The sequence below is a fragment of the Scomber scombrus genome, chromosome 2 (genome assembly GCF_963691925.1).
Source record: "Scomber scombrus chromosome 2, fScoSco1.1, whole genome shotgun sequence".
Classification (NCBI taxonomy): Eukaryota; Metazoa; Chordata; class Actinopteri; order Scombriformes; family Scombridae; genus Scomber; species Scomber scombrus.
In genome coordinates this window covers 4,637,298-4,664,481 of record NC_084971.1, presented here as the reverse complement: position 1 = coordinate 4,664,481, position 27,184 = coordinate 4,637,298, and the positions used below count along the sequence as shown (strand labels likewise).

At 40.3% G+C, this 27,184-nt stretch overlaps 1 protein-coding gene across 2 annotated transcripts; it reads right to left on the bottom strand.

The window, feature by feature from the left end:
• Nucleotides 1-726: 726 nt before the first annotated feature.
• Nucleotides 727-27,184, bottom strand: LOC133990687 (ras and Rab interactor 2-like). 2 transcript variants are annotated; one of them, XM_062429085.1, is made up of 12 exons: nt 27,035-27,184; nt 20,240-20,334; nt 19,771-19,969; nt 19,521-19,635; nt 16,496-16,568; nt 15,556-15,647; nt 9,618-11,030; nt 6,047-6,129; nt 5,308-5,533; nt 5,028-5,159; nt 2,703-2,866; nt 727-2,359 (listed from the first exon to the last, which is right to left on the bottom strand). In XM_062429085.1, exons 1-12 carry the CDS (start codon nt 27,101-27,103, stop codon nt 2,033-2,035), a joined length of 2,988 nt encoding a protein of 995 aa, XP_062285069.1. In that variant the 5' UTR covers nt 27,104-27,184; the 3' UTR covers nt 727-2,032. The 2 variants fall into 2 exon arrangements, with proteins under 2 accessions (XP_062285069.1, XP_062285078.1); XM_062429094.1 differs by having other exon boundaries at nt 2,222-2,359; nt 2,665-2,866.

The window sequence follows — 27,184 nt, the reverse complement described above, 5'->3', positions numbered from 1 at the left end:
ATGTGTAAAGCATGTTCCCTTAACTTTTAACACCACCTAAGCCTCACCATTGTGATAACAGTGCACAGTGTTAACCCCCTGCAGGCAAATATTGATATTTAGGTGAATTTCTTCCCATGAAGGGTGACCCAGGACTTTTTCAAAGACATCCCTCAGGTCATTATGGAGGCATCCATTGTCATGGTTGCCCTCAAACATATCGATTATAAGGTCATCCCATCCCTGGGGCTCAGATTTTTAAAGCCACCAAAAACTACCACAGAAAAAGGCAGTGTGTGGTTAGATATAACCTGACTTTGTGTTGACACTTTATTCTACCTTGTGAACCACAATGGATGCATGTAAAGCAGCCACAATGGCATAACTTTCTCCATGAATACAAACATTTTTCCTGGTACTTGGCCCAAACTCAAAGCCAAGATGATATTTCTGTTCTGAAAGGCCAGACGCTATAGATATATGACATGGGTGTGTTACTTCAAAGTGTGCTATTATGTCATCAGAAACAAAGGCTAGTCCAATGCTTTATATCTCACTAACAGTTCCAGGAAGCCATTCAGTCAGTTGGAACACAAGCACAATACCTCATGATGAATATGTGATTATGGTCAGTTTCAAATGGCTGTGATCAAAGGGATGGGAAAGTCTGTGTTGTGACGATTCAAGTTACTGTTAAACATCAATTCACTTTGTCACAACTCTTGGTCAAGGATCTTTCAGAAATAGTTTATTGGATTTTGTATTTCAAAGCAACAAACAAGCTCAACAAATATTCCCTACCATACCACCTTAAATTTAGACCTCTGCAGCAGGTTCTTAAAAATCAGTTCATATATTTGCAAACCAGTTTAATTTGTATTGTACACAAATGTGTGGATAATAGTGCATTTTATAGGTTCTCATATGAGGACACATTATGAATCCAGTAAAGTCTCCCATTGTTTCTTTGCTGTTGGGGTAATATTGTGCAATAATAAAATTCCTCTGTTGAAAGTAAAGTAGCACAATTTCCTGAAAGATAACATTTTGTTGGAGTCAGCAAGTAGCCTCGTTTGGAGTGATATTTATATATATCCACTGTCAGCTTTGAGCGTTCCATAACAAACAATAGAAACAGTGTTGTCATTAAATGACTTTTGAGAATAAAAAAACTGGCATAAATCTAAGTCCAATACAGAAATATTAATTCAGAATACACATCTTTGTCACTTTAGAGAAAAAAAAGAAACATTTGAATATAAAAATATTTCTACACAGAAATACAAGCTACAATTGACCAGCAATTGCAGTAAAATACATAATTAAAAAAACAATCATCATTTTTACAATAGTTAATTTTACTCATTAAATTTGTGTTTTCATATGATATTTTTTTATCTGGGTCATTTTGATCAAAGCTGACTAATCACTGGATGACAGCTGAAAGCTTTCAGTAGCATACAGTATGTTGAATTCCTTTTGAAGGCACCTGGGGTAACAGCAGTTAAGGCAAACATTAGTTACATAAAATGCAATATTACACTGTATGACCTCTGCTTTGAGGATGTATACATGTCCAACTATCTGAAGAACTTTTGCCCGCCATTTAAGACTTCACATACCAAAACTCCTGCAAATCAGCCTCTACATAGTACATAATCCAACCATTCCCCTCGCCATACGGCCTAACCACAGTAGATATGGGACATAGACATACATTCTAAATGGTTGAAGTTTTGAAACTTGAACAAAACTTGTAACAAACTGAATGACCGTCATCATCACTTACACTTATGACCCATATCTTCACCGAAACAGCACTTTCCAGAGTCCATCCTACAACTTTACGCTACCTCATAAAAAATAAACATTCTTATTATTTACACAACATTACAGTTGATCAGAGATATTATCTATCTAAATATGTCTCGGTCTGGTTTCTGCTTCCATTCAAATCTTTCTACATAACAAACATCTACAAGCACCATATGAATACTGTGAGGCACAACTACTGTTTAAGATCAAGTGTGTCAAGTTTTGTCATTCTCCCTCACTATTTGACTTGAAGGCAGTTTCCATTGTGGATGACGGCAGGGATACAAAGGTTAAGGTTAGGCACCTTCCTGTAGACGAAATGGAAGATATGTGCTTGGGGCCGGCTGTGGAGCTCGGCTTTGATTCGTTGAGGGTGTGTGTCCGGGGCGAGCTGCTGGCTGGTGTCCTCGGTGATCAGAAACAGTGCGTAGTTCTCAGGGTCGGGAATCTTGAATTTGTAAGCGCAGACTGAGCAGACTTCTTCTGTGGTGGTGTAAGAGTGGACGATCAGTGTTTTGGCCGTACAGCCTGTGTCCACTTCTTGCAGGGCCACACGGAGATAGTTCTACAGAGCAAAACAAAAAGTCCTGTGTTAAGATTAGGTAGAACAGACACAATAAATTAAAAAAGTGTTAATGATGAGTTAACAAGAAAAAATCAAATGCAGATATAGCATCGGAAAGATATTGCATGCAGTTGTTAAAAGTTCCACCAGGGGGTGCATCCCATCCACATGCTGTGATGTTAATAGATACTGAAGATATATTCCTTTTCCATGACGAGGCCCAAAACAGCAGCACCTTCCATGCACTCTCCCAAGGCCGAATTTGAAGTTTCGATTTAACTGGAATTGGTACAACTTAGACTCACTGCCACTGTTCAAGGTGGGTTCAGGTCAGGCGTGATACCTGAAAGTCGTCCACTGACGGCACTGAACGCTGGGTAGTACGCCGGCGGTGCCACTGATGCAGAGTGTTCCTGGCCTCGGAGCTCAGTACTCTGGCTGCCTGCTCCTCCTGGAAGTTCTTGATGAGGGACATGGCTCCATAGGCACTTGTCAGGTAGTAGCCACCTAGGGCACAAAGCAAAGAGAAATGTCAGAGAGGGATGCATGGAGAATGGGGAAAAAGACAGAGGACAGAAACTCACAGTGAAACTAGTTGTTAGAAATAGACTCTAGAGTCACCAAGTGCCTGTGATGAAAATGAACAACATATCTTGGCTGTTTATCTAGAAAAGAAACCAGCTGACATTGCATAGAGTCAGATGTAAAAATATATCAAACACTTCCTGATTGGTAATACAAATGAATCATATTCTCGTGTTTCGATTCAGAGAAATATATACAGTACTCACATTAATGACAAATGCTTCATTTCACAATTTCGGGGGTAATCATATCACAGCTCCGATTGGTATTTTTCCACTAATTTATTGACACTAACATACATTAAAGCAATTCCTACATCCGTTTATATGCCAGACAGGTTGATGTTGATTGGAAAATATTTCCTCTGAAACTGTTCCAGCCCATTCAAATCAAACAAGACAGGAATCTCCGACCACAGTCAGTATGCACCTCCCTTCCTATGCCTATGTTTCTCAGGCTCTCTCAAAGAACTTCCTTGGAAACTCAACACAGTCCTGATGAAAGACCAGTGTTACAATGAGCTAAAAAAAAAAGTTCACATAACTAAAATAAACAAAACAAAAATCACATAATCATCTCTCAGTAGAGAAAGTCTTTCGGGAAAAAACAGCACTCGTCTAACAACTTTTGCATCTAATTCAGAATCATGTCATTGTGGATATTTGAACAGACGTGCAGAAATTGCATATTTTCTTCAATCTAGACTTAGCAGTAACGATTAGGGACATTCCTACGGACTAGACTGACTCATGTAAGGTTGGTAATATTAGTCACAGCGCTTTGTGTCCGTAACTGCTCAGTAAATTCTCAAAGCGAGACTACGTAACTAGAATAAGAAATACATTCTTCCTCTTTCCCTCTTGAAAAGTTGAATTTATGAGCATCACAACCTATGCTTGTTCAGTTTCAATACACCCAGGGTGTTTTGCTAAAGCGAAACTAACATTTGCTAGTTTCAAGTCGATATTAGGATATAGTACTACAGCTTTTACTTGTTGTACTTTTATATTGTGTTTTAGCATTTACCATTATGCTGTAACTGCCACATGTGGCCAAAACAAAAGTTACACTGTGTAGCTTTAAAATGAAGTGTCAACTAACACATAACCTGTGCGAAATAGCTAAAACGGGCTCAAATACTGTATCGATACCATAACAGCTTGCAGACTGTTGACTGATTAAGACATAGTTGCAACAATGATAGCATGAGGGGTTGAAAGTGTTTTTTCCAAATTACCCAATTAGAAAAGAATTTATGTTTTGACATGAAAAGAAATGGAGTAGTGGAAAGCTGTGGAGTTGTGTTTGTGTCCACCTGGCTCTCTTTTGGTTTCCATCAACCCCCTAAGAAAAATATCTGTTTTTTTTTTTTTAGCTCTTGCTAACTTTTTGCATTGTTTATAGTGTTTAGCTCCCTGTTGCTGCTGGAAACCATGTTGATTGATGCAGGCCATAAAAACCACTATAACAATTTGTTAAGGACACGAGGGAACTGCTGAATTGAGTGCTTATTTTATATGAGCGTAGTCATTTGACACGTTAATATAAAAATATGAATTAGAGCAGCTTTAAGAAAAAAAACGAGGGCTGAATAATGAATCCATATACCTTATACCACTACAACTATCTGAAAGAGTGGAATACGTGACCCCTACGCTTCATCTCTAACGATAGGAAACATTTCTACATTGACATTGAGTCCTGCTTCCGTTGACACCCAGTTGACTGCTTCCCCCTGGACAGACATTCCTTTGACTGGGATATACAAAATACCGGAATTCCCATTCACCTCACACCGCATTGTAATGTGCCTGACCTCATCAAGTAAACATTCAAAATTGTAAAACCTGATATGAAGGTTAATGTGTTCTGAAAAACCTTCAAACACCTAGTTTATGGGTGCTTTGTGCTTTTTGCATCCAAAGTTCACAAGTTAAAGTTCACATGTTCACACACCTTTTTAACGGTTGAACAAGCTGTTTTTTTCCACTATGTTAACAGACATGAGAGGGTGCAATTTTATAATGTTATATACCAAGAAATATATATGAATCATGAAATTGAGCAAATCAACAAGATGTACCTTCTCCTTGAAGCAGAGATGGGTCCAGCAGCTCCATCATGTACTGGATATCTGTGTCCAGTTGAGGCATGTCACACTGAGCCACTACATAGGTCAGCATGGGCAGGAAATCATCAGCACCGTACATCCTCCCTGGAAGGAAGCAGACAGAGAGCACAGAGTCAGGTAGGTGCAGGTCAGAGAGAGGGAACAGCCTGAAAACTTAATCTGAAACTAAAAGTGGAGAAGCTGTTTCACAAAATGTTTTATATTGCAAAAAGAAGGCCAGACCTCTCCATACCTGAGTTATCTTGCATGATGGTGTAGATGAGTTTGCATACACGCAGCAGCAGTGACACCTTTTTCTCAGGGGAGTACATCTTCCTCATGTTTAGGAACTTGTGGCGGATCTTCTCAATAGCCATGGGGTCAGGGGGCACTGCCCCATCCACCCCCAGCTCATGAGGCCCCTTGGTCTTAGCCATTGCCAGATTCTCCTTCAACCGCTGCCAAGCTCCACTGTTCACCTGAAGAGGATACAAGACGTTGTTTATGGGGAAGCTAGTTTACCCAGTCGACAAGTTCTTTGGCTAGTTCACTGATAAGAAGGGTTTTTTGGGTTCTGTCACACAGAAACTAGAAATCCAAATCAGCAATTTGGCGTACAGTATTCTTGAGACGTACAAGAAATAGCAGATGCTTTCAGTAGCAAATGCTTCCTGACTTTGTCATAATAAAAAAAATGAAGAAATAACTAGAGAGTGACTCTTGTATAGAACAACAAATATAGTCCTTAATATTTTCCCCTACTCTACCACCTTAACATCTCAATTATTAATAGTCTTCGAACTCTAACAAATTGCATGTTTTGAAAAAAGTCATTATGTAGCAGAAAGAAAATCTCCTTTATTTAATGAATGATAGTGTGGAAATGATGGAGACCAACTGTTTACCGCCATTTTCATTTTTTCCCTTTTTCCCCCCCCCCAACACATGACATTGTGACCTTTAAACGTAATAACACCCTGCTCATCTCTCACCTGGAAGTCATGTAAAGCCACCTCGATCACGCTCTTCAGAGGCTTCAGAACACACTTGTGCATGGCCTTCTCTAGCACCTGGTCTGTAGAACATGACAGACAGACACACAGGGAACAGGTAAATGAGAAACAGGCAACACACTATTTATATTTGAAGCAAACAAATGAGTAATATTTTACAAACCAAAGGGTGTCTTTGAGTATTGCGTAAGAACGATGACGGAACATTAAACTGAAACTGACTGTCTAACACTACAATTACTGGCCATTTGGGAGGTGGCACCGTTCATTGGAAAGCATTGTTTTGGTCAGACACTTTACTACACAATAAATTACATTCAGTGTTTTATACAAATACAGATGGCAGCCCAGCCAAACCATAAAATGATTATGACTTCACCGAACCAGATATCATTGGCCAGTGATACACACTGTAGGATTTATCTGAGCTCAAGGTATAATAAGTACAATTTACTATGCTTTGCTCTTGAGACATATATTTCCAAATATGTCCTTTACTTACCACTGCTATGCACTTACAGTTTATTACAGTAAATCTTTATGGGCCTGATAAATACTGTAGCTTTGCTCTGGATAGGTTTTATGCTGGAAACTCCTAACAGAGCATGTCTAGCCACTAACTACTTTATACATGCAAACAATATTGATAAGTTCTAAAACCGCTTTTTTTTAATTTAAACTAAGCATTTTAACCATTCAAATCCTTTCTAATTCTTGGTTGTTAACAACTGCAAGCAACCGAGTTAATAAACAACCAACAACTATAACCTAAAGTTTGACATTCAAAGCACTAAAAGTCAGGCTTTTTCCAGCTGGATTACATATTTGCTATTTATGTAAATGGAAACTTGAATGTTTAGCACCCTGCTCCTTGAGGAGTTATAGATCTTGGAGAAAATCTTGTCGGGAAAAAACGTGGAACTTAATCAGACATGGAACCAACACTTTTCATATAGCATTAATAGTACAACATTCATTCAATTAACATGCAGTTAAAAGTTGGACCTCTACAATGGCTCCATGTGTACTTCAGATCTACATAAAAAGGCTTAGGGTAGGGCTAACTTCCTTCCCACCTCAGCTATGTCCAGCATCGCACATTTACACAATTGTATCTTATTGTTCTCTGGCAGCACTGACGCTACTATTCATGCTGCACAGGCATCCCCAGCCTCCAGCCAGTGTTAACAGCACACTTATGCAATGAGCTCCACAGCACCGAATACATGTTTTTTCAACGGTGTAAACAAGCAAACATGCACATGCAAAATCCTGTTTTCGGGGAAATGTTTAGTCTATTTTGTGAGTAGGAGGAATAGCGGAGGAGTACAGTGTGAATGGGCTCCATTTGCAGTAAAACACAACAGTTCATTCTCTGTACAAGAGCCAAGCATTTTGGGTCACCTCAGGTAAAGATTTGGAAGTCCTTTATCGCACGCTGTTAAGACAAATAAATCTAAAATCGTAAACAAGGAAGGGCCGGAGGTGTTTAGAGAGGCTGGACTGCTAGATAAATCCATCAGATCATTGTGTGTACACAGAAGGGGGTACAGTACAGGGACACACACTCTTGGTCTTACAACAAACACACACACACACACACACACACACACACACACAGACAATATGTTTTGCCATTTTAAGAACAAGCTTTGACCCCCTAAAGGACTACTGGTCCTAACAAAGTTCATTTTACTAGGACACACACACACACACACACACACACACACACACACACACACACACACACACACACACACACACACTTTCTGACCGGACTTCCCAGTTCCCTCCAAAAAAGCCCATTTCCTTTGTATATTGAGCAATGTTTGTTAACGGGCGCTATCTAAGCTACAACCTGTTCAAAGGTCTCCCTCAACTGAAACTAACTATCAGAGAGTCCGTAAAGTCATATACAATGTACACACACACACACACACACACACACCCAAGATTCAAAAAATGCTCAAAGCAAAGTCTAAATTTGTGCCGTCTACTGATTTACAGCCCTTCCTCTTCATTCACATCCTCCCCATAGTTCTTATCTCATGTTGACAGTCTTCCACACTCTCTTAAAAATAACACCTAACCGTTGATAGTTCAATGATTCAATCTCCTGACCTCAAAAAAAAAAAATCTAAAGTTTTTTATACACTCTACAGACACTCTCAAGTTTCCCCTTTTACCATAAAGAGAAAAAAACTCTATGACAACATCTAACATTTGTTTCAACCATAACGTAACCGCACTCTTCTTAATCTTTCTATAAATATTTTAGATGGTAGCACAGTGATGAGCCAAGTTCCACTTCTCCTTTCCTTTAAACATATTCTGTGGGATTGTAGCGTGACGTCAGCCGGACTGTCTGCTTGCCGCTTGAGAGTTCTCTGCTTCGTCTTGTTTTTACAGGAGAAAAAATAAATGTAGCAGGTTTTGTAGGCTATACATTTTCTTATTGCGATTCAACTATTTCATCAGATCATACAAATTTCTCTCATGATAGAGTTTAGAAGACTTCAAACATGAAAGTATTGTTATTCTCACATAGAATTCCAGCTTAACTTTTACTTGCAAGCCTGCTGTATAAAACATCTTTGCATTTCTTCACAGTTCCCCTCTTCATGTAAGGCAACATTTGCGAGCATGAAACACTTTATGTGCATGTCTGTGGTCTGTTAGCATAACCAGAATGGAGCACTTCTCTGTATCTGAACAAGTGGTTTGCTGTTATTGTTTACAATGAACAAGGGGTGCGAAATGAGGGCAAAGAAATACTTACATATTCATGCAAATACTCTTGTTCACAATAATCTGGTTGGAATGAAATATCCCTTTGATAGAGCTTCTCTTGTCTGCAAACTTTATTTTTATAATCACCATGACCTCAGTGGAAAATATCAACAAGTTTAATACTATTCATTAGCATAAGATATACAGCTGGGTATAAAAAAAAATTAAAAAAAGTTCTCAAATGAGTCATAAAATAACTCTGAATAAGGATGCCAACTTTCAGAACTTGAGAGTTTTTAATTGCTAAGGCCACATTTAATGTGGTACCAAAAAGAACTTAAGTTTCCCAGCTCTAATAAAAAATACAATTCAATAAACTTCTGCCTTTCAAAATGAGCCTCAAATTTTGGCACTGCGCTGTGAGCTTGTGCCAACTAGCAAAGGCCAAGAATAACTTATTGGGGCACAGCACCTTGGCATTTCTGTAACTCAACACCAGTTCTAAAGCAGACTAATATGGAAACCTTGAACTTGTCTGATTCCCAACATAACAGCAAGCCCGGGCACCTACCGAACATTGTCAATGAATTATGTCATTTTGAAACCCTCTTCTGAAGCTAAATGCCAGAGGTTTTACTTCCCAAATTAAATTGGAATTAAAATGTGTAGGTAACTGAAGACGGATATGACTAAAATGCTCACAATCATGCACCCACGCATTCAGGAGATTATTTTTAAAATGTTTGCCACATACACAATACTCAACTTTCACAGATTGAAAGATTCTTAAAACTTCTAGTTGTAAGACTGCTTGACTTACCGATCTGGTCTTCAGGTATAAGTGACTCTATAGGAGGGTCCATCTCAGAGCTCTGGCGCAGGTAAGCCTTCATCTGTGTCATAAACTGCCTGAGAGTCTGCAGGAAATCCATCCCTGATGTGTGACAGCCCCGGTTCTCCTGAACAAAGCTGATGTAGTCCTGGACCAGGGAGCCAAAATATGAGCTTTTGTCCCTAGATAGCTCAGCGATCCTTTTCACCGCCCGTCTCTCAGGGGTCATGAGGGAGCTGAGCATACCGCTCACCTTACGGAAGCGTCCTTTCAAGGCCCTGGGGAGAATAAATGATCCTCCACTCAGACTCACGCCAACCTTTCGCCTCCTTGCTTTGAAGGATGTGCGGAGGCGCATTTCTAAGTCCGTCTCCAGGCCGACCCCATAGTCCTCCTCCTCTTCTTCCTCTCCATCCTCGTCATCCTCACTGCTGTCCTCCACTGTGTCTTGATGATTAAGATGTCGGGGCGGGCTGGGGGCCAAACCCAGGGAGAATCCAGGAGACTGTGAATATTCCAGTGAGTCAGAGGAAGAAGTAGACATGCTCATGTCACTGAGCCGCTGGCGTCCCCTCTCATTTGGGATGGACACACTCCCGGCGTTATTTTCCAATAATCCATCAGCAGGAACAGAAGGGGGAGGCTGGCAGGGTGGGAGCTTGGCACGAGACAAGGCTTGGGCGATAGTCTCATCGTCCAGGGCAATGTGGCAGCGGTGGGATTCCAGATCAGGCTTTTTAGGCCTTGGAGGTGGTGGGTTTGAAGGCACAGGGATTGGTGAGCTGGCAGTCTTGGATGGGCTGCTTTGCTTAGCACCCATTGGTGGTCGAGCAGGTGCTGGACGCTTACTGGACTGTTGTTTCCTTGTAGCCACAGCAACGGTCTCTGGCATGCTCTTTGGTCTGGTGCTAGGAGCTGGAGGACCAGGTGGAGGTGGGGCAGGGCGCCGGTGTGGCATTGAACGGGGAGGAGGAGGACGGGGAGGAGGGGAGCACGATTTTCTGTTCACTTTGGTCTTGTCCGTGTGCTTGTCGCTCTCTTGGCTGTTGCCTGTCAGCTTCATTGGTGCTTTCTCTGCATCTTCTGGGTTGTCATCGGGTTTGACAGCATGTGAAGGTGAATTTTCCCCACAGTGGTGGTGGTGGTGAGTCTGGAGAAACAGGGGGTTGACAAAGCAGAGAGGACCACTGGAATGTCTTCTCTCAAGACAGAAGGAAGGTGGAGGAGCGTGAGAACGTAGCGTAGGAGGCGCACTGTCGCAGTGAGCCCCGGTGTGACTCTGCTTTGACCCCTCGTCCTCCCTGTTCCTGTTAGTTCGCTGGGGGCTGAGGGTACGGCTCAGAGGGCGACAGGGACGGGGGGAGGTGCGACGTTGACTGCACAGCGCAGAGTCCCAGAAGCCTACAACGTATAGACACAGAAACACTCAGAGGTAAACATTAACCAACTTTAAGACAGACACATACTTCCTCTAGAACAATCCTAAGTTGTCAGCAACCACTCCAACGGCAACACACAGGAATCTACACAAATCAGTGACACAACACTGCAAGAATGTAAAAGAACACAGACACTATTCTCAACAATTTCTCACCAACAATTAAGATGTTTCCTAAAAGTTTTCTTGTCGGTCTCTCTTCTTGCTCATTCCCTTCGTGTTTCTGGTGGCAGAAGTGAGCCGAGTTCAGCCCTGTGTCTCTTGGCTCTGATTCACAGAGTGTCAACACACACCCAGAGTCATGGAGAGGGAGTAGCCCATGCTAATCACAGAGTGGGAGGGCACTAAACACACCATACAGCGCACGGTTCCAGTTCCTCCAGTCCTTCTTCCTGCTTTATTTTCCTCTCTCATACTTTTACCCTGAGATGTATTTCCCTGTAACTCTTCAATCAAATGACTGAATTTTCGGAGTCTTTTTCTGTTGCTGAATGACCATTTATACTGACCGTACAATGTCCCATAACAGTGTAGGACATTTGCTCCTATTTTGATGCTTTTGTCTGCATTTCCACTGAATCATTCCATTGTTTCCAGCTATTTGGCAAGACAGGCCTCATGCTAACATGCACAGCTTTAATGATCTCTTGAAAATAAAGATTCTACTGTATTGCAACTTAAATACTGAGATACAACACATTTTTTAAACCAAAATGAAAAAAACAGGCCATAAATCATGGTCATGCACAGTGATTACCTACATAAGCCCAGTGATGACTGGTGTTGCAGACTAAAAATGGAAACGTTAACTATCGCATTCCTGGGGCAATAAAGAAGCCGCGTCCAGCTGGTTTCATATGTCTTATAACACCTCGGTGTCTGGAGACTGAAATCTGCCTTTGGTATTCTTACTGGTGCATGTGACCAATGAGCACCTGACACTGTGGCAATGACTGTTGAGCAAGGCTGCAGCAGGCGACCCACTATAGGATACAAATATGAGTGCTGTTCTCTTTGATTTATGTTTATTGTATTTGTGATATATGATTGAAAATGTAATCTCCTATTGGTCAGCATGAATAAATAATAGCTGGTTGTTTCTAAAGGCTGGGTAAAAACAATGAGGAGGACTGAGGTGTAAACCATGGATATATTAAGAAAACTGATTGCTCAGCCTTACTGCCAATTTTTCCTAGTGGCCACTCACAGTATTACAGTATTGCAGTAGGGGGACAAAAAACCTTACAAACCACCATTATAGACCACCATTATAAAAGAGACATCTGTTAAACTGTTGACAGGACAACCAGAGCTACAAATTAAGTATTAGTTTTTGTATTGTGAATTTTAAATCAATGAAGGTTTATATTTGAAAACTTTCCTCACACCTAGAAAACGTTTCCTTTTAAACAAAAAAAAATGTATTGACATTCCAATGTTAAGTCTATGATGGGCCAAGCAGGAACGCGCAGGCAGTGCCGACTCTCAAACATGGCTGACATCAAAGATACTTCTTCAAATCTTATTAACAGAGCAATTTCAGAAAGCCTGAACTTAGTGTTTGAGAGTAAAATGAGGTGTTGGTCTGTGAAAATTGTTCACTTCGTATTTTTAGTGAGAATTCTTTTTGAATAGGCGCCAGTTCGGGCATCTAGTAGCCGTCATTGGTACTGCAAGTTAAAGTGCAGGACCAGTGTCATCTGTACAACATGTCATGTATTAGTCACGTCACACCCAACACTTTGCTACTCTGAGTTGATCTTTTAAACGAAAATGCTTTATGCTTCTTCTTCTTTTAGCGTGGTTAAGTCATTGACAATAAATCTATTCACTTCCTGCAAATGTTTCAAAATTAAAAGTCTACCAGGAGTGGTGCACAGGTCAGGGGGTGGGTTATGCCCTTTGAGACACTGGAAAGCTTTTAATCTGGAGCATCTGTTCAGGAAATACTCACTGATGATACCACTGAACTCTGATACCCCTTTTCCACCAAACCACAACAAACAAGACTGCATAATGGTGAATAGATAAGGAGTGAATTATCCCTTGAACATTTGACTGATGGTGAAATTCCTACACATTTGCGTTGTGAGTTAGCTGTGGCGTTGTCTGCCATCGTTGTAGTTACTTCTTCTTTTTCTTCTTTGTATTATTGTTGCTTCGAAGTTGGTGCGACTCTTTATGGGAAAGCAGCGACGTAACTGACGTATACGGTGACGTAATAACGTGGCTCCCTAACCACCTCGAGTCGTGGAAAAGCAGGCGGGGAGTTCCGGTCCTCTGAAATGATGCCAACGCGGAAGTAACTTAAAACTGCATTCTATCAAAAGGTCACCAGGGGGCGACCGTTTTGGTGTCAAAAGGACTTCCGCATTTAAAGCAACAGCAAATTGGAGCTAATATATAAAGTTTCTTTCTGAATTTGAGGAATTTACAGGCTTTTGGATGTACATCCAACAGAATTCTGACCAAGACAATCATGTTGCCAGTGAAAATAAAAACACAAGATGAATACTATCCTCATGAGAGATACACACAACTCACAAAATCTTCATGATGTCATCTCTTCCATCATAAACAGCTGTTTTAATAAGTTGAATTGAAGCAAAACTTACTTTTCTAGCACAACAGTATTCTCCATGCTCTGCTGGAAGGCAAATAAGTGGCAATTTAATTGCAATATTCAAATATCACAGAAGATGTCTGTAACATGTGTTTATGCTTCACATGCGTGTGCGCAAATACCACAACAAAGATTGAGGCAGTTTGCTTTTTTTTTTTTTAAATAGAAGCTGTCCAGTGGAGAAGGGGAGTTCCCCTATATGAGTCTGTGAGGAATTTTCCGTCTCTTCCCCCTAAGAGCAGCAATGCATAAGTCAGTCCCTTGCAGGCTAACACCCTCCTCCATTCACAGGAATGCAGGCATGCAAATACAATAACAGCTCTTCGAGTTTTAAAGTAGCTATGACACAGTTTACTGAGCTTTTACATTAGTGCTCATTTGGAATTTGGTGTGATGGTATGTATGTGTGTTTGTTAAGACAGCGCACGGCCCACTGCAGCTTTCCACTTGCCACTCCTTTCTCCCACACACTAAGCACTGAGCTATGTGGTAGGCTTCCACTGTAGGAAGTTGACTCACTGCAGTTTCACAGTCACTATGCCTAGAATAACGTGACAGCGATGAAGTGACTAAATCTGCTGTGAAGGCAGAACCGAATAGTCAGCATGACACAGAAAAATAAATAAAAACCTGTGTGTCTTTGCTTGCTTAGTTGGCTGATTGTTTGCATGTTATGGTAGGTGTAGCACACACAGGTAGACATCCTAGCACACTGTGTTGAAGATAATAGGCCAAAACAAAACAACTGGTTTTACTTGAAGAGCTCCAATCTTGTGTACTTCAGCAAAATTATTTATACTTGTTTCACGGCATATCGCATGTATTTACATTCTACACATTCTACATATTCTCATCACAGTGAGCATTATGCTTTGAGTTTGTTGCCTTAATCATCACGTTCTTGACCTACATTATATTGTTGGGAAATCAAACCCAGAGGATTAATAAGAAAAGAACACAGACTAAAAGTTCACTGTGACGAATTACCTGTCTCAAGATAACCCTAACCCTAACCCAAACACACCCTGGTAGCATTTAATGTGTTTGTTTTCAAAGTAAGCCTGTACGCTGATAATGTCTTGATTCACATAAACACAGGTTGGTGCGTCAACTTGTCAAGATGCACCATAATCCTATTTTTTTCCATCACCGACATGCATCAACGCTTCAGAAAAGCCTTAATTGTATTACATTCGGTCACATGATCGGCACGCCATAACTTTTTCTTCGGTTGGTACAACACGTTGAATGTATGACATAGGCATTAACACTGGTCAGCTGACATGACACATGAAAATTTGATTATCTGCAAATTATTTCCACCAGTGTGAAATGAATGTAAACTAATGGCCACCTAAATGCAATAATTCTAAAGACTTACTGTATACTGTAGTATGCTTTGAAAAATGGTGTGCAGTTTTTGACCACTAGTAGTGCTATAGAGCAAGGTTTTTATGAGTCGAGCCCTGATTGTTGTACATACAGTACATATTTGCACATTGCCAACTGAACCTACCAACCAATGGTTTCACACTAAACCTTAGCAATGCACTAACAAAGGCAGCGAAGAACACTGATAACTGATGTAAACATGAATGGAAACTATGCAGGTTCCAAAATATTTACAGATGTTTTATGAAGAAAATCCACTCAACACATTTGTTTAACCTCAACGATATATACAAAGTGTGTTTGTGAGTAACACTGAATGTAATCATGAGTTATGTTCGTTTACAAGAAAACGCCACAGGGCCCCTTTACATTTAGATGATTTGTATTTAAAACTTTCAAAACCACTTGTGTGGTCCTTTAAGATGTGTTATCATGTAGAATTTCAAACCAGTAAAAGTTATATATTAGACTACCTGCTCCAAGCTGAGCCACCTCCTCCAGGTCTTTCTGAGTTTTGGCAGATGCAATGGCCTCTGGGAGTTTGAGTGTGAAAGGCAGGACATCCCTAAATGAAAGATGAACAGGCAATCAATGTAACAGAATAATAAAACAGAATGTGAGAAATACAATATGAGAAATGATTAAAACATGCTGAAGCTGAAGTAGCAATCAAATAGAACTGCATGTGTAGAGGCTTATGAAACTTGACCTTAAAATGCTGATATATCTGTGTACATCTGACAATAACAAGGCAGTAATTGTGTCTCATCAATGCTGTTCACTGTGTAGAGTTTTACAGTCAAGGTTATCATGCTCTTTGTCCTCATTTGACCGTAATATCCCCTTACAAAAGTGATGATGCTATTAATTTGGTTGGCAAAACAAAACCTGAACACTGGCATATAGAGAAGTGAAAATAATTTCATAAACCGTACTTATAAACATGCTGACACACCTTTTGCTTCTACCAAATCTCTTGAGATGTATCACACATACATGTTGGTGTTGTCAATGTAAAATGAACATGCTCCTGAAGAAATGTGCATATGAGAAAATTTAGAGGGTCTCTTTGCTTTGAGGTCTGGGTCTTTAGTGGAATGCATTGTTTGTGGTGGATATCACTAGTGGCATCAGCTCCTTCCATTTCCTGTGTCTGTTGTTAAATTACTGTGTCTGTCTGTGTCTCCTGAGCTTCCACAAGCTAAAACAAGAAGTGAGAGCCCTCGGGCACTAAAAGCTGACTGCTTACTCAACAAACATTATTTTCATCCATGCCGTTTCCATCCCTGAATCACCAACTTGTTACAGAGAAACAGCAGTTTGAGGGGAAAAAAACACCCAGGGAGAAGTTACAGGCAATGTGAAAGATGGACAGAGAGAGATGGAGAAAGAGAGAAAATGTTGGTTATTTACCTGCTAATACAGTAGAAAGCCACCAGGCGAAACAGATCTGCAAAGCTGATCCCAGAACCATCAAGAGAAAAGGCTACAAACAAATGAAACATTGACAGATTGAATTATAACTCAAACACAGGGGCTCAGATAAATAGCTTGCACTGCATTTGCATTGCAACCTTTGTTTCCTTGATAATGGCTCTCCTCATCAGCATTTTACAGTAGTGTTTTTAGTCCTGTTAACAGGGCTCTATGGATCTATAGATGGCAATGTTGGTCATTTAAACCAAATTAAAATATCTTTAACTATTCGATGCTTTGTCATGAAACATGGTGCAGACATTCATGGTTCCCATACATATATATACAAATCAACTTGATTATAATGCAAAATTAAAATAATAAAAACACTTGTTGAATACAATGAGTCAATATTTAGAGCTGCTATCAGTAACTTTCTAACCCTAACACTGCTTTGTGCCCTTTATACACCATATACTACTTTTTTCTAAACCCAACCCTAACCCTAAACCTAACCCTACCCATTCAAACACAGCTATCTAGCCAGAGTGGCAGGGCATAGTAAAGCTGTATAACTCTAGTTATCTAATATTTCTTTTGTTAGATTATTATTGTGGTGGTGTGGCTAGGACAGCAATTGGTGATACAGCCATGTTACATCAGAGGCAGAGTCTGTTGCTGTCACAAGGGGTGAGACAGCCACCATGGGGCCAGACCCACATACCAGTTAAGGTGGGCCATTCTGCTGCTAAAAGGTACCAGTATGGAACCGCAACAAGGTGCCTGGATGGCCCCATTACAAGACAAACAGGGTAGCAAGTAGCACTACAGGGGGTCTGACACTGACAGCTAGGGATGGGGCCATATCACATCAGAGCTGTGGCTGGCTACAGTCACAACCACAACATAGGGCAAGCCCACATCCCATTTAGGCTGGGACCTGCTGCCACCAAATAGATTTGGTTGGAACCGCCACTAGGGGAGCACTGCTAGAGATGTACCACCTATCACCACTGGGGGCAGGACTGGAGCTTTAATATTGCACTGATTTGTGGTTGGGACAATCACAGAGGAGCAGGATCACAATCATCTGGGTGAGTAAGACCTTTATCACTGCACTGGCTTACTGCACTTCTTGCAAAACCTAACCTTTTTACTACCTAACTTTGCTACCTCGATTAGTATTCAAAGATGTGCTCCTACTAGAATTCAAACCCCAGTCCTTCAGCTCCTCTACACTGCTGCACCAAGACCAAGCAGTGTTCCACCTAATGGTGTTTTAATATAGTGCTGTTTTTGTGATATTTAATTATTAATTATTTCTTTTTAAATTTTTAAATTTCGTGTATTTTACTGTATGTCTATGAGAATACAAGAATGGATGATGTCATCAAAAAGTGAGCAACTGTGATTTTTAGCCATGACAGTAGCTCTAAGAATAGCAATGATAGTTGGCACTTTGGTCCAGACTGAAAATAACTCTATAAATACTGTGTGAAATGCCATAAAAATTTGCATGGACGACTATTGTAAAAATGAAATGTGGTACAAATACTCAGAGTTCCTTGAAGATACATGTACATTCTGATGACTACATTAATCCCATGACGTTTTATCTAATGCCTCAAGCAATCTGACTTTTTGGTTCATGGTAGGAACAAATATAAGATGCATTGCAGACATTATTTGCAGTGTAGAAACCCCTCTTCACCCAGCATGCGTCTTGGTTCAGAAAGCCTGCTTTACTTTGCAACATCAGCTTTAAATTTCTACACACAGCCACATTCAAATACAGCATTTATCCCTCTTAATTCAATGGTTAAACATAGTTTTGAGAAAGAAGGTGCACAATAATGAGCATTGTAACTTTAAAAGGACTGGTGACTTATATAAAACAAACAAAAAAAACCTGTAAAAGTTAAATTCAAACTATTCATGCACAAGTCCAACTTGATTCAGCAGTCTGTGCAGTATGAGAGGCCAACTGGGGAACAGCTGACCCACATCTAAAGGTCAAACCCGGCCAAGGGCACTCCTCCCCCTCCCATGTGAGCTGTCATTTCAGCCGGGAAAATCCACAGCTGGTATGTCATCACACTTTGGCACCCTCACAGCTCCATGACTGTTTCCAAATACTGAAGTGCAGCACTTGTAAGATTATAAACACGGCTACGAATTAAATTGTGTTTTTATCGTCAGATCAGTTTTTATCAGCACAATAAAGTTATTTTACTGCACCTTATGTGAGTGTCAACATACATGGTCAATGTCACGCTAATGGCAATGCAAAGAAACATGTGACCCTGAACAAATGCCGTAAGTCACGGTAACTATAGTCACTTACTTAAGGTATGTGCATTCTCAACCCTTCTGCAGCAGATCATTATTTCACTTTATCACATTAAACCAGTGAGTTAATGAGACGGTTGCATTTACAGAGATGCTAATTGATTGTATTTTTTTTTAAGGAGTCAACATGCTTTCGAGCCCACTGTGTTTCAACATGGCTCACGCAATCACGGGCCAAACTGACATACTTCCAGTCACACTCTCATTTCTCATTTGTGTATGACTTTATCTTTGTACGCAGCATGTGGAGGCAAACAGGAAACAATATTTAATCTTTGAGTCTGTGACCTCGAGTAGGGTGTGACTGCAGAGGAGGTTGTGGCTAAAGAAGACGTAATCAGAGGACCAAAAAGAAACTGAAAGGCCATAAATTGAGCTTTACGATAAATGGAAGCTACTAAACCTATTGAGTCAACAACAATTTTTCTTTTCAACTTTTTCTTTACTTTATATACTGTAAATTGTGACCTGTCTGTTTGACGAGTGTGTTATACATATATGTCAAACATGGAGTCATGTCATGGAGTATCAGATTGTCTGGTATAATTTGTCTTTAAGACAAACTTTGATCAAATCTGAGGGTCAGTCTGAAATAGTTCTCAGTGATGGATGGTGTCTAAAGGATCCTTCTAGTATTCCAGATGAAGCAGAATAAAACGAGCATTATTCTTACTGTACTGGCTCTCTCTGACAGGGAAGTGGCTGATAGGAGTTTCAGACTGATCCTCTTTCAGACGCACAGAGAGGACCTTTCTCTGAAGAGCGACTGACTTCCTGACCAGGAACACCTGCACCACAAAGTCATAGAATCAAAATAAATGCTATGTTAAGATACTATTGAAAGGATTAACATTAACATTTCTATCCAGGGATATCACCATATCAGTGTCCCATATGAGTCATGAGGGTACATGTTTCCTCACCCCTGGTGGCTGTTTGAGAAGAATGCGTCCGGCCTCTTCTTCACTGACTGACAGCAGCAGCCACACCGGGTGGGTTTGAGTCAGTCTGTCCAACACGCTCATCCTCCTCCGCAAGGAGTCGTACCCAGAGTCCCTTTCACCCCCCACCCCACCACAGTGGGGGGACTGTAGGTAAACGCCACACACCTCACTTTCCAGCCTGATAGATAGATAGACAGGGAGAAAGAGTGAAACACTTTCCCCATCTACTGGTGAAACACGAGTATCAACGTATCCAGGTCACATTTTAAAATATTGTTGTAGGAAATCAGATTTTACTGAATATAAAGCAATATCAACACTGCTGAACCAGCTGACGACAATAAATCTCTTGACTCACTACGGTAACATTCCCACATATTATGAGGAATAAATAGGTTGATACAGGTGTTGACTAGAATATGGAAAGACATGTGGAAATCAGCCTCACCCTTGTATGTCCATGGGCTCCTTGTTCACTGCTGGAGAAGTCTGGACCATCTCTTTCTTCAATTCCCCGATCTCCGACGCAAATGTGTCAATCAGCTGCAAGAAAACCGAATGAGAGGCTTTGACTGATGAGGGAATATAAAAAAGAGAAGAGGGGAGAAAGCAGCAGTAAACGAAACTGATGGCATTGCTCAAACATATTAGAAATCAAGAAAAGGAGACTAAGGGGGGATGGACAGATTGCGCTGGTCACTTCTGGAACAAAGGGCACGGAAACAGTTAGTCATTTTTCCTGTGTGTGTGTATCTCATTTCCTATAGGCAGGAAACGTGGAAACAAAACATTGTCACAAAAGGACCCCCATCATCATCCAGAGTGTGTCGAAAAGTCAGTTTCTACAATAAATGGCACAGCTGCCTGACAGGACATGTAAACATCTGGATAATTCAGGACAGGAAGAATTCTGTCATGCAGGACTATTTTTCAAACTCAGAGAGATAAAAGTTGTCTCCACTGTCATTTAAGTCTATTTCTAGGCCTAATTTGTCAAGAGAGTGAAGGGTGGTATTACCAGTACATCTGATAATGCATTTGTACTGTAATTAGTTAAAGCCCACAACTATCTTTGGAAATAGTGATGACACTAATGTGGAAGTGGAATGTCTTTTATAATCCAAAACACCAAACTCACAAATCATATAAAAATAAATCTTTTATGGTTGGCTGCCCAACTGATTTGGCATGTTGTTTCTGTATTTAGAATCAAAGGAGAAAGAGTGTGTACAGTATACAGTAAGTAGCTACTCCTTTAAAAAACAGCTCAGTTGAATAAGGATGGCAACTAATTGTTTTCATGCCTCCTTGTTTTTTTCTGTTTTTTCCGCAATCCCTCATTCCACATTTTAGAACGCTCGCTGGGATACTCAAACATATCTGAGCAGATGTTAAAATTTGGATGCGTTACACTGACGCAAACAAGACAGATTCTTAAGGCCAATTTAGATTTCTTATTGTTGCATTTGGCCACAGAGCACGATATGATGAAGACCAGAAAATCTAGGCAAATAAAGGAAAGTATGTGAATATGAACCATACCTGGAAAATCTATTCAACTCCACCCATGAAATACCATTTTCAAACAAACCCAGTTTTCTTTTTTAATGAAGGCTTTCTGCACTTGAACCAGCACTTCCATTACAAATATCAGCCAGTAGGAGGCAGTCTTTTCCCAATCTTTCCTCCAATATCTGGGCTCTAGGCCAAACCACAGTCACCACAGGCCCATATAACCTCCCCTCTCCCGTAGGACTAAGTGGAGCCAGTTCTCTAAAGCCTCAGACTCCCGAGCTTTCTGTCAGGTCAAAACTTGTATTATACAACACGAGTGGACGAGTTAGGTCCAGCGTTGCCAGAGCACTGAAAACTCAAACACAGACTGGGGATGTCCAATTTGAACCCAAGTGAAGACAGAGATAACTATTAAGAGTCTCCACAACTGACAGTCTCCCAGAACTGGGGAAACTGCATTTGTTTCAGTTCTGTGAGAGCTGTGAGAACCTCAGCTACAAAAAGAGCCACTTTAAACCGTGTGACTCTTGAATTAGTACTTTTGGTACTATGGTTACACCCTGTGGAGGGAAACATTTGGAAAACCACTTTTTCTTTTCTTTTCACTTATAGTCCTCAAGAGAGTCGTTTCTGGATGACAAAACAATTCATGGAGAAAATAATCTAAGTGCAGATGAACGGATTATGTAAAGAAGTGTTCATGTAAATGCAGATGAAATTCAGCTCAAGCAGATGGACCTATATGACACCACAGAATCTGAAGCAAGCCATTACCAACTGGGCTACAACTTCACTGGGTCAGCTTATTTGTGGCAAATTGATTTGTTAAGGAATAACCACTAACACATACAATTAACTGACTTTATAATTTATCTACTCGTTTTCTTGTCCAAAGTTTGATGAGAAGATCAATACCACGTCATGTCTGTACAAATAAATATGAAACTACAACGAGCAGCCGGTTATCTTAGCTTAGCATAAATGGTGCGTTCCATTTGTACTCAGAAGTAGGAATTTCCGAGTTCCCAGTCAGATATTTAACTGGAATGCCTCCTTAAGCCAGATTTCCGACTCAGAAGGTTAGAGGAACCTCACCAGCCCCAACTTCAAAATCCAAGATGGTAGCCCCAGCATCAGCAGTGTCAAAGTTGTATTAATATCCTGTTCATTAGCAGTTATGTCTTATTTGTGTCTCATTAAATCAGTCTATACACAGCACTGTCCAACTTCTATCTAAGCAGCTGCTATGCTGTTTATATGCGCAAAATACAGCGAAATGCGTTTTAATCACCTGGTATTGCTAACAATGGCTAACCTAGCTAGAACTGGTTTTCTGACTTCTAAACTGGAACGATTCAAACTCGGGTGTGACATCATTCCTAGCTTTGACTTTCAACCTTTGAGGAAAATGGAAAGCAGCAAAAGACTGGAAACATAGAAACAGCGAGCCTAGCTCTGTCTAAATGTAACCACTTTAGTTTGCTGATTAACACATTATGTCTTGCTTGTTAAATTTGTGAAAAATCTGAACTCTAAAAGTGACTTATCCTGGTTTTACTGGCGGTTATGTGTTTAGCTAGTTCTAGCTTGGCACAGTCACTTCCTGAAACCTTGTAAGCAATCAAATTAGCACGCAGCACACAGCTAGCTAGGTAGTATTCCATCATACAAAATGCACACAGACAGGGGGGAATTTGTGCCCTGTGGTCTGTGACCATGGATAGAAGAAGAAAGATAGTCATAACATACTGTAACGAGGCAGGCATTGAATAATCTGAATAAAAACAATGGAGTAGTGCCAGAGGAGGAGACATGGGAAATTCCTGAGCTAGAAAATGAAGGTCAGTGAACACGAGAGGTGCTGAGTGACTGGATCTGGGCAGAGTGCCTCATGGAGCTCTGATGATGGCGCCCATACAGGCCTTATTTCACTCTTATGGCTTTTGTAGGAAAAACAACTGATATCCAACAACAAAAGTTCTACTGTCTTCTTCTGTGTTCCACATTCTGACTTTTATGAACCTCCACTGTTTCCACCCTTGATTGATTTCAGTCACCCTTAACAAAACATGAATGCAAAGTTACAGAGACTGAAGCAGAGGGACATCTCATGCACAGACATACACACAAGAGGGTTTATTTATTCAGCTCCTGTAAAGGTTCTGCTGTGTAGAGGTAAGTGATTCTCTGCATGGGCTGCTGTTACAGCCATGGATGGAGTCAACGGGAAACTATGTGTTTGGTTTTGACACAGACACATACACAGAGCGCTTTCACAGGGTAAGCGAGGACGGAAAAAGCTGCAATGGAAATTAAAAGCCAGACAACATTCAGTATTTGTTTCTTAGCCCATCACTACATCTGCCTTTCCAGCTATAAAGTGGTTTTAATGTATTCATCTGTGCCAGATAATGAGTTTGTCAAACAGCCAGATGCTGCAAGGTGAAAGTTGTAACCTTTTATTGAGGCACACAGTGCATCATGAGTTTTAGGTCCCATTTTACAGAACAGCAAGAACCTTACACTGTTAAACAAAAACCCATGTCCAATGAACACGGCTGTAGATACTTTGTCTATGTCCTGTTATTTATATGCACAGCACCTCAGAATATAACAAATACGTTGTGCCTATTAAGGACATATGAGGAAGAGAAGATTTGAATACTCATGATGTAAGGATTTTAAAGGTGTGAAAACAACATGAGTTGTGCAAAAAAAAAGGGAGGTTAAACAGCAGCATTCGAACATTTCCTGTTGCATCTGTTCCTTAAAACTGATTTTTGGAGCAAGACCTAAAACTGTCTTGACTGACTATAGCTGCTTCTACCTCCCCTATGGCAAAACTTTGATTGGTTAAGACTTTTAATGAACATTTATGGCAATTATAGAAAAATCATGATCTTATATCACACTAATCGCATTGTTATTACAACCTGCTGTGGTTTCTGTTCAACTACTAGAGCGTCAAAATAGAAGAAATGAAACCAAAACTTTAAAAAAAGAACACACTCTTGACCAGTTGATGTTCTCATTCTTTTTTACAGGGAAGTCAAAGGTCAAGGGTCAGCTACGGAGACATTTCCAAGAAGCTTGCAGCTTGAAGTTTCTCAATAATACTTCAGCAGTGGACCCAACAGAGAGGCCTGAAACTGGGTCGCACCGGTGAAGAGCAGTCGACCTAATCGTTCTCTCACAGTTATGTCTGGTATGTGTGCTTATTAGACTGGTAGTAGATGAATGATGAAGAGAATCTGATTGAGGCAGCAACAGCGGAGAAGAAACAGATTCAGCTCCAGAAATGTAGAGTGCTTTAATAAAACAAGAATATGACATCTAAGAATGCGTTAAAAAAAAGTTAGTGGTTAGTGTTATCTTAGCATCAAGACAAAGAAAACAGAGGAGAGACAAAAAGATACAGATGAAAAGGGTGTGGAGGGGTGTCAGAGAGACATGACGACAAAGCGAGAGGGAGAGAAAGAGAGCGAGAGTTTTATTACTGCTGGGAGTGTGTTTGTCAGGCTGCCATCAAGTGCAGCTGGCATTCTTCTCTTCCAGCCCTCCTTCAATATATGGCAAACGGAGAAGGAAAACTGTCATGAGACAGCTCCACTTTTATGTTTCATCAATAAATACTCTATTACATTTCCTGAAAATATGAAGAAAAGTGGTCAGTCAGAACTACCAATGTGAGAATTTGAGGCCAGTATTTAAACTCCAAAGAATAAAATACTTCCTGAGGGAAAAAACTCATCAATTATTGTTTAAATGCATGAGAAAATGTTCATGAGGGACGCAGAGCAAATACTGTACTGATCCAGTACTAGTGATGTGTTCCCCAAATTTTAAATCTTTATAGCATACTGCATGGAAGTCATCAGGATCATTTTTATGTAAGCTGACATTGAGCCAGGGGTTGCTGTGATGCTAAAAAAAATTATCATTTTTGGTGTACTGTGACTGAGTGACTGACAGCAGAAACACTTTTTATAACAACATAGATAAAGATAACTTTGGGTGTTATTTTTTACAAAGAACCATCTGAGAAATCATCCTTGGAAACTGTTTGAAAAGGTCATAAACTTTCAAAAAAATACCATGAACCATCTGTCCATCACAGAGATGGGATTGCGAGGGAAGGTCCACTGGCAGACAGTCAAAGACCTCTCACGGACCACTGAAATGGGGATGAAGTAGTTTAAGAGAAAGGACTCCACCTGGGCTGTCAAGTGAGTAGATGACATCTAGGGAGTGAGCCCAGGACGCCGGGATTCACTGCCTATTAGCGAAACACAGAGGAAGGAGGGCACCCACTTGACAACCCGGAGGAGGCCATCACTCACTTGACCATCCCACAAAGTCCAGCATGCCTTATAAATCAGAAATATCTTTTTTATGTGAATAAGTATTTGTTTTGTTAGTGACAAACTGATAAAATCCAAAGTTTGGCAAAGGCAGAGCAGCTACATAAATACTGAAGGGAGGGAAAAAGAGATTTTCAAGCTGGACTGCGTAACAGTTATGTAATCTGTTGTAACACACTGAATGAGGACACTTTTATTGTACTGAAAACACAACAAAAAGACAGTCTGGGATGACTAGTGTCTTCCGTTGCTGCTGCTGACTGTATTCAGCTATGACTGGGCACCATAGACAAGGATTACAGCCAATAACTCAGTAAACAATGTAAATACAGCTGTATACAACTGTCAATATCAATTAAAAAAAGGGAATGATTAATAATACAAAATGAGAATATAATTTTAAGGTCAAGTCTCTAACGTTAGCATAATGCCATCCAATTAGTAAGTTTAACCTGCTTACGTTAGCTACTAAAAATAGCTGCCATATCTTCTGATATTTATCATTTTTTGCACATCAAACAAATATAAAATATGACAACGCAAATGTGAATAAACTTAACATAAATGCGTGTGGCACTTTCACACTTATCTCATCTAAAAACACAACAAAAAGTCTAGAATGAGTATTCTCTCCCATTGCTGCTATTCTGTCTTTGGCTAAGACTAAGCTAACTTCCTTCAACAAAAGGATTAGAGCGGTTGATTTGGTTGTTTAGTTTATAGTAATTCATATTAATAAATGATATAAGGATCTACAATTGAATGCACTTAAAAATATGTGATTCAGCTATGTTACCACCACACCAGCTGAGTCATAAACTGAGATACAGTTACTGCTACTCTGCTAAACAAGAGAAGCTAGCTGTTAGCAGAGTTTGTTTATCAGGTCTTATTTTTCCCCATGATGACTGGATCTGGCTAGTGCCTCTTTTATAAGGGATGACTAACTAAATCAGTCATATACTGCTTAATTAAAATCTCAATTTTTAACTTTCTAGAAAGACAGCTATGAAAAGGTAATGAGTTGTGCTTTGGCCATGATGTGTTTTTACAGAAGTTACATTTCTATTGCATAATGACTTTAGATATGGTGACATGTACGTGAGAAAGTCAAATTGTGGTCCTAACTCAGCAGTTTGGTTACTTGCTTTTGCTTTTGTAGGGCAGTGCAGTGATTCAAGCTACATTTTTGTTTATTTTCTGCTCTAAACAGCAAGAGTTGAGTCATCTGCTGAGTTGCTGTTATTTCGTGTAAAAATCATCCAGTACACATGAGGTGAAATGTTTTCTATTTGTAAATGCTCTCTGGAAAGTCCGTTACTCGTCCGTCCATCCATCCATCCATCCATCCATCCATCAGTCCTTACCTTGAAGAAGCTACCACTCCTGTCCATGGGGCCAATCTGGGGATTCCCTGGTAGCCTGCTGGAGGCCATGTCGTCTTCCTGTTGACAGGAATGGATCCCTCTTACGTCTGGGTGTGTTTCTATGTCTGGGAAGACGTATGCATAGACCAG

Bases quoted from the DNA above. Each gene is read 5' to 3' on its own strand.
- LOC133990687 (XM_062429085.1), bottom strand. From the start codon at position 27,103: ATGGCCTCCAGCAGGCTACCAGGGAATCCCCAGATTGGCCCCATGGAC. The intron at 19,970-20,239 runs GTGAGGCTGATT...TCTATCTATCAG, and splicing joins GAGCCCATGGACATACAAGG to GCTGGAAAGTGAGGTGTGTG. The intron at 11,031-15,555 runs GTAGTCTAATAT...TATACGTTGTAG, and splicing joins GGTGGCTCAGCTTGGAGCAG to GCTTCTGGGACTCTGCGCTG.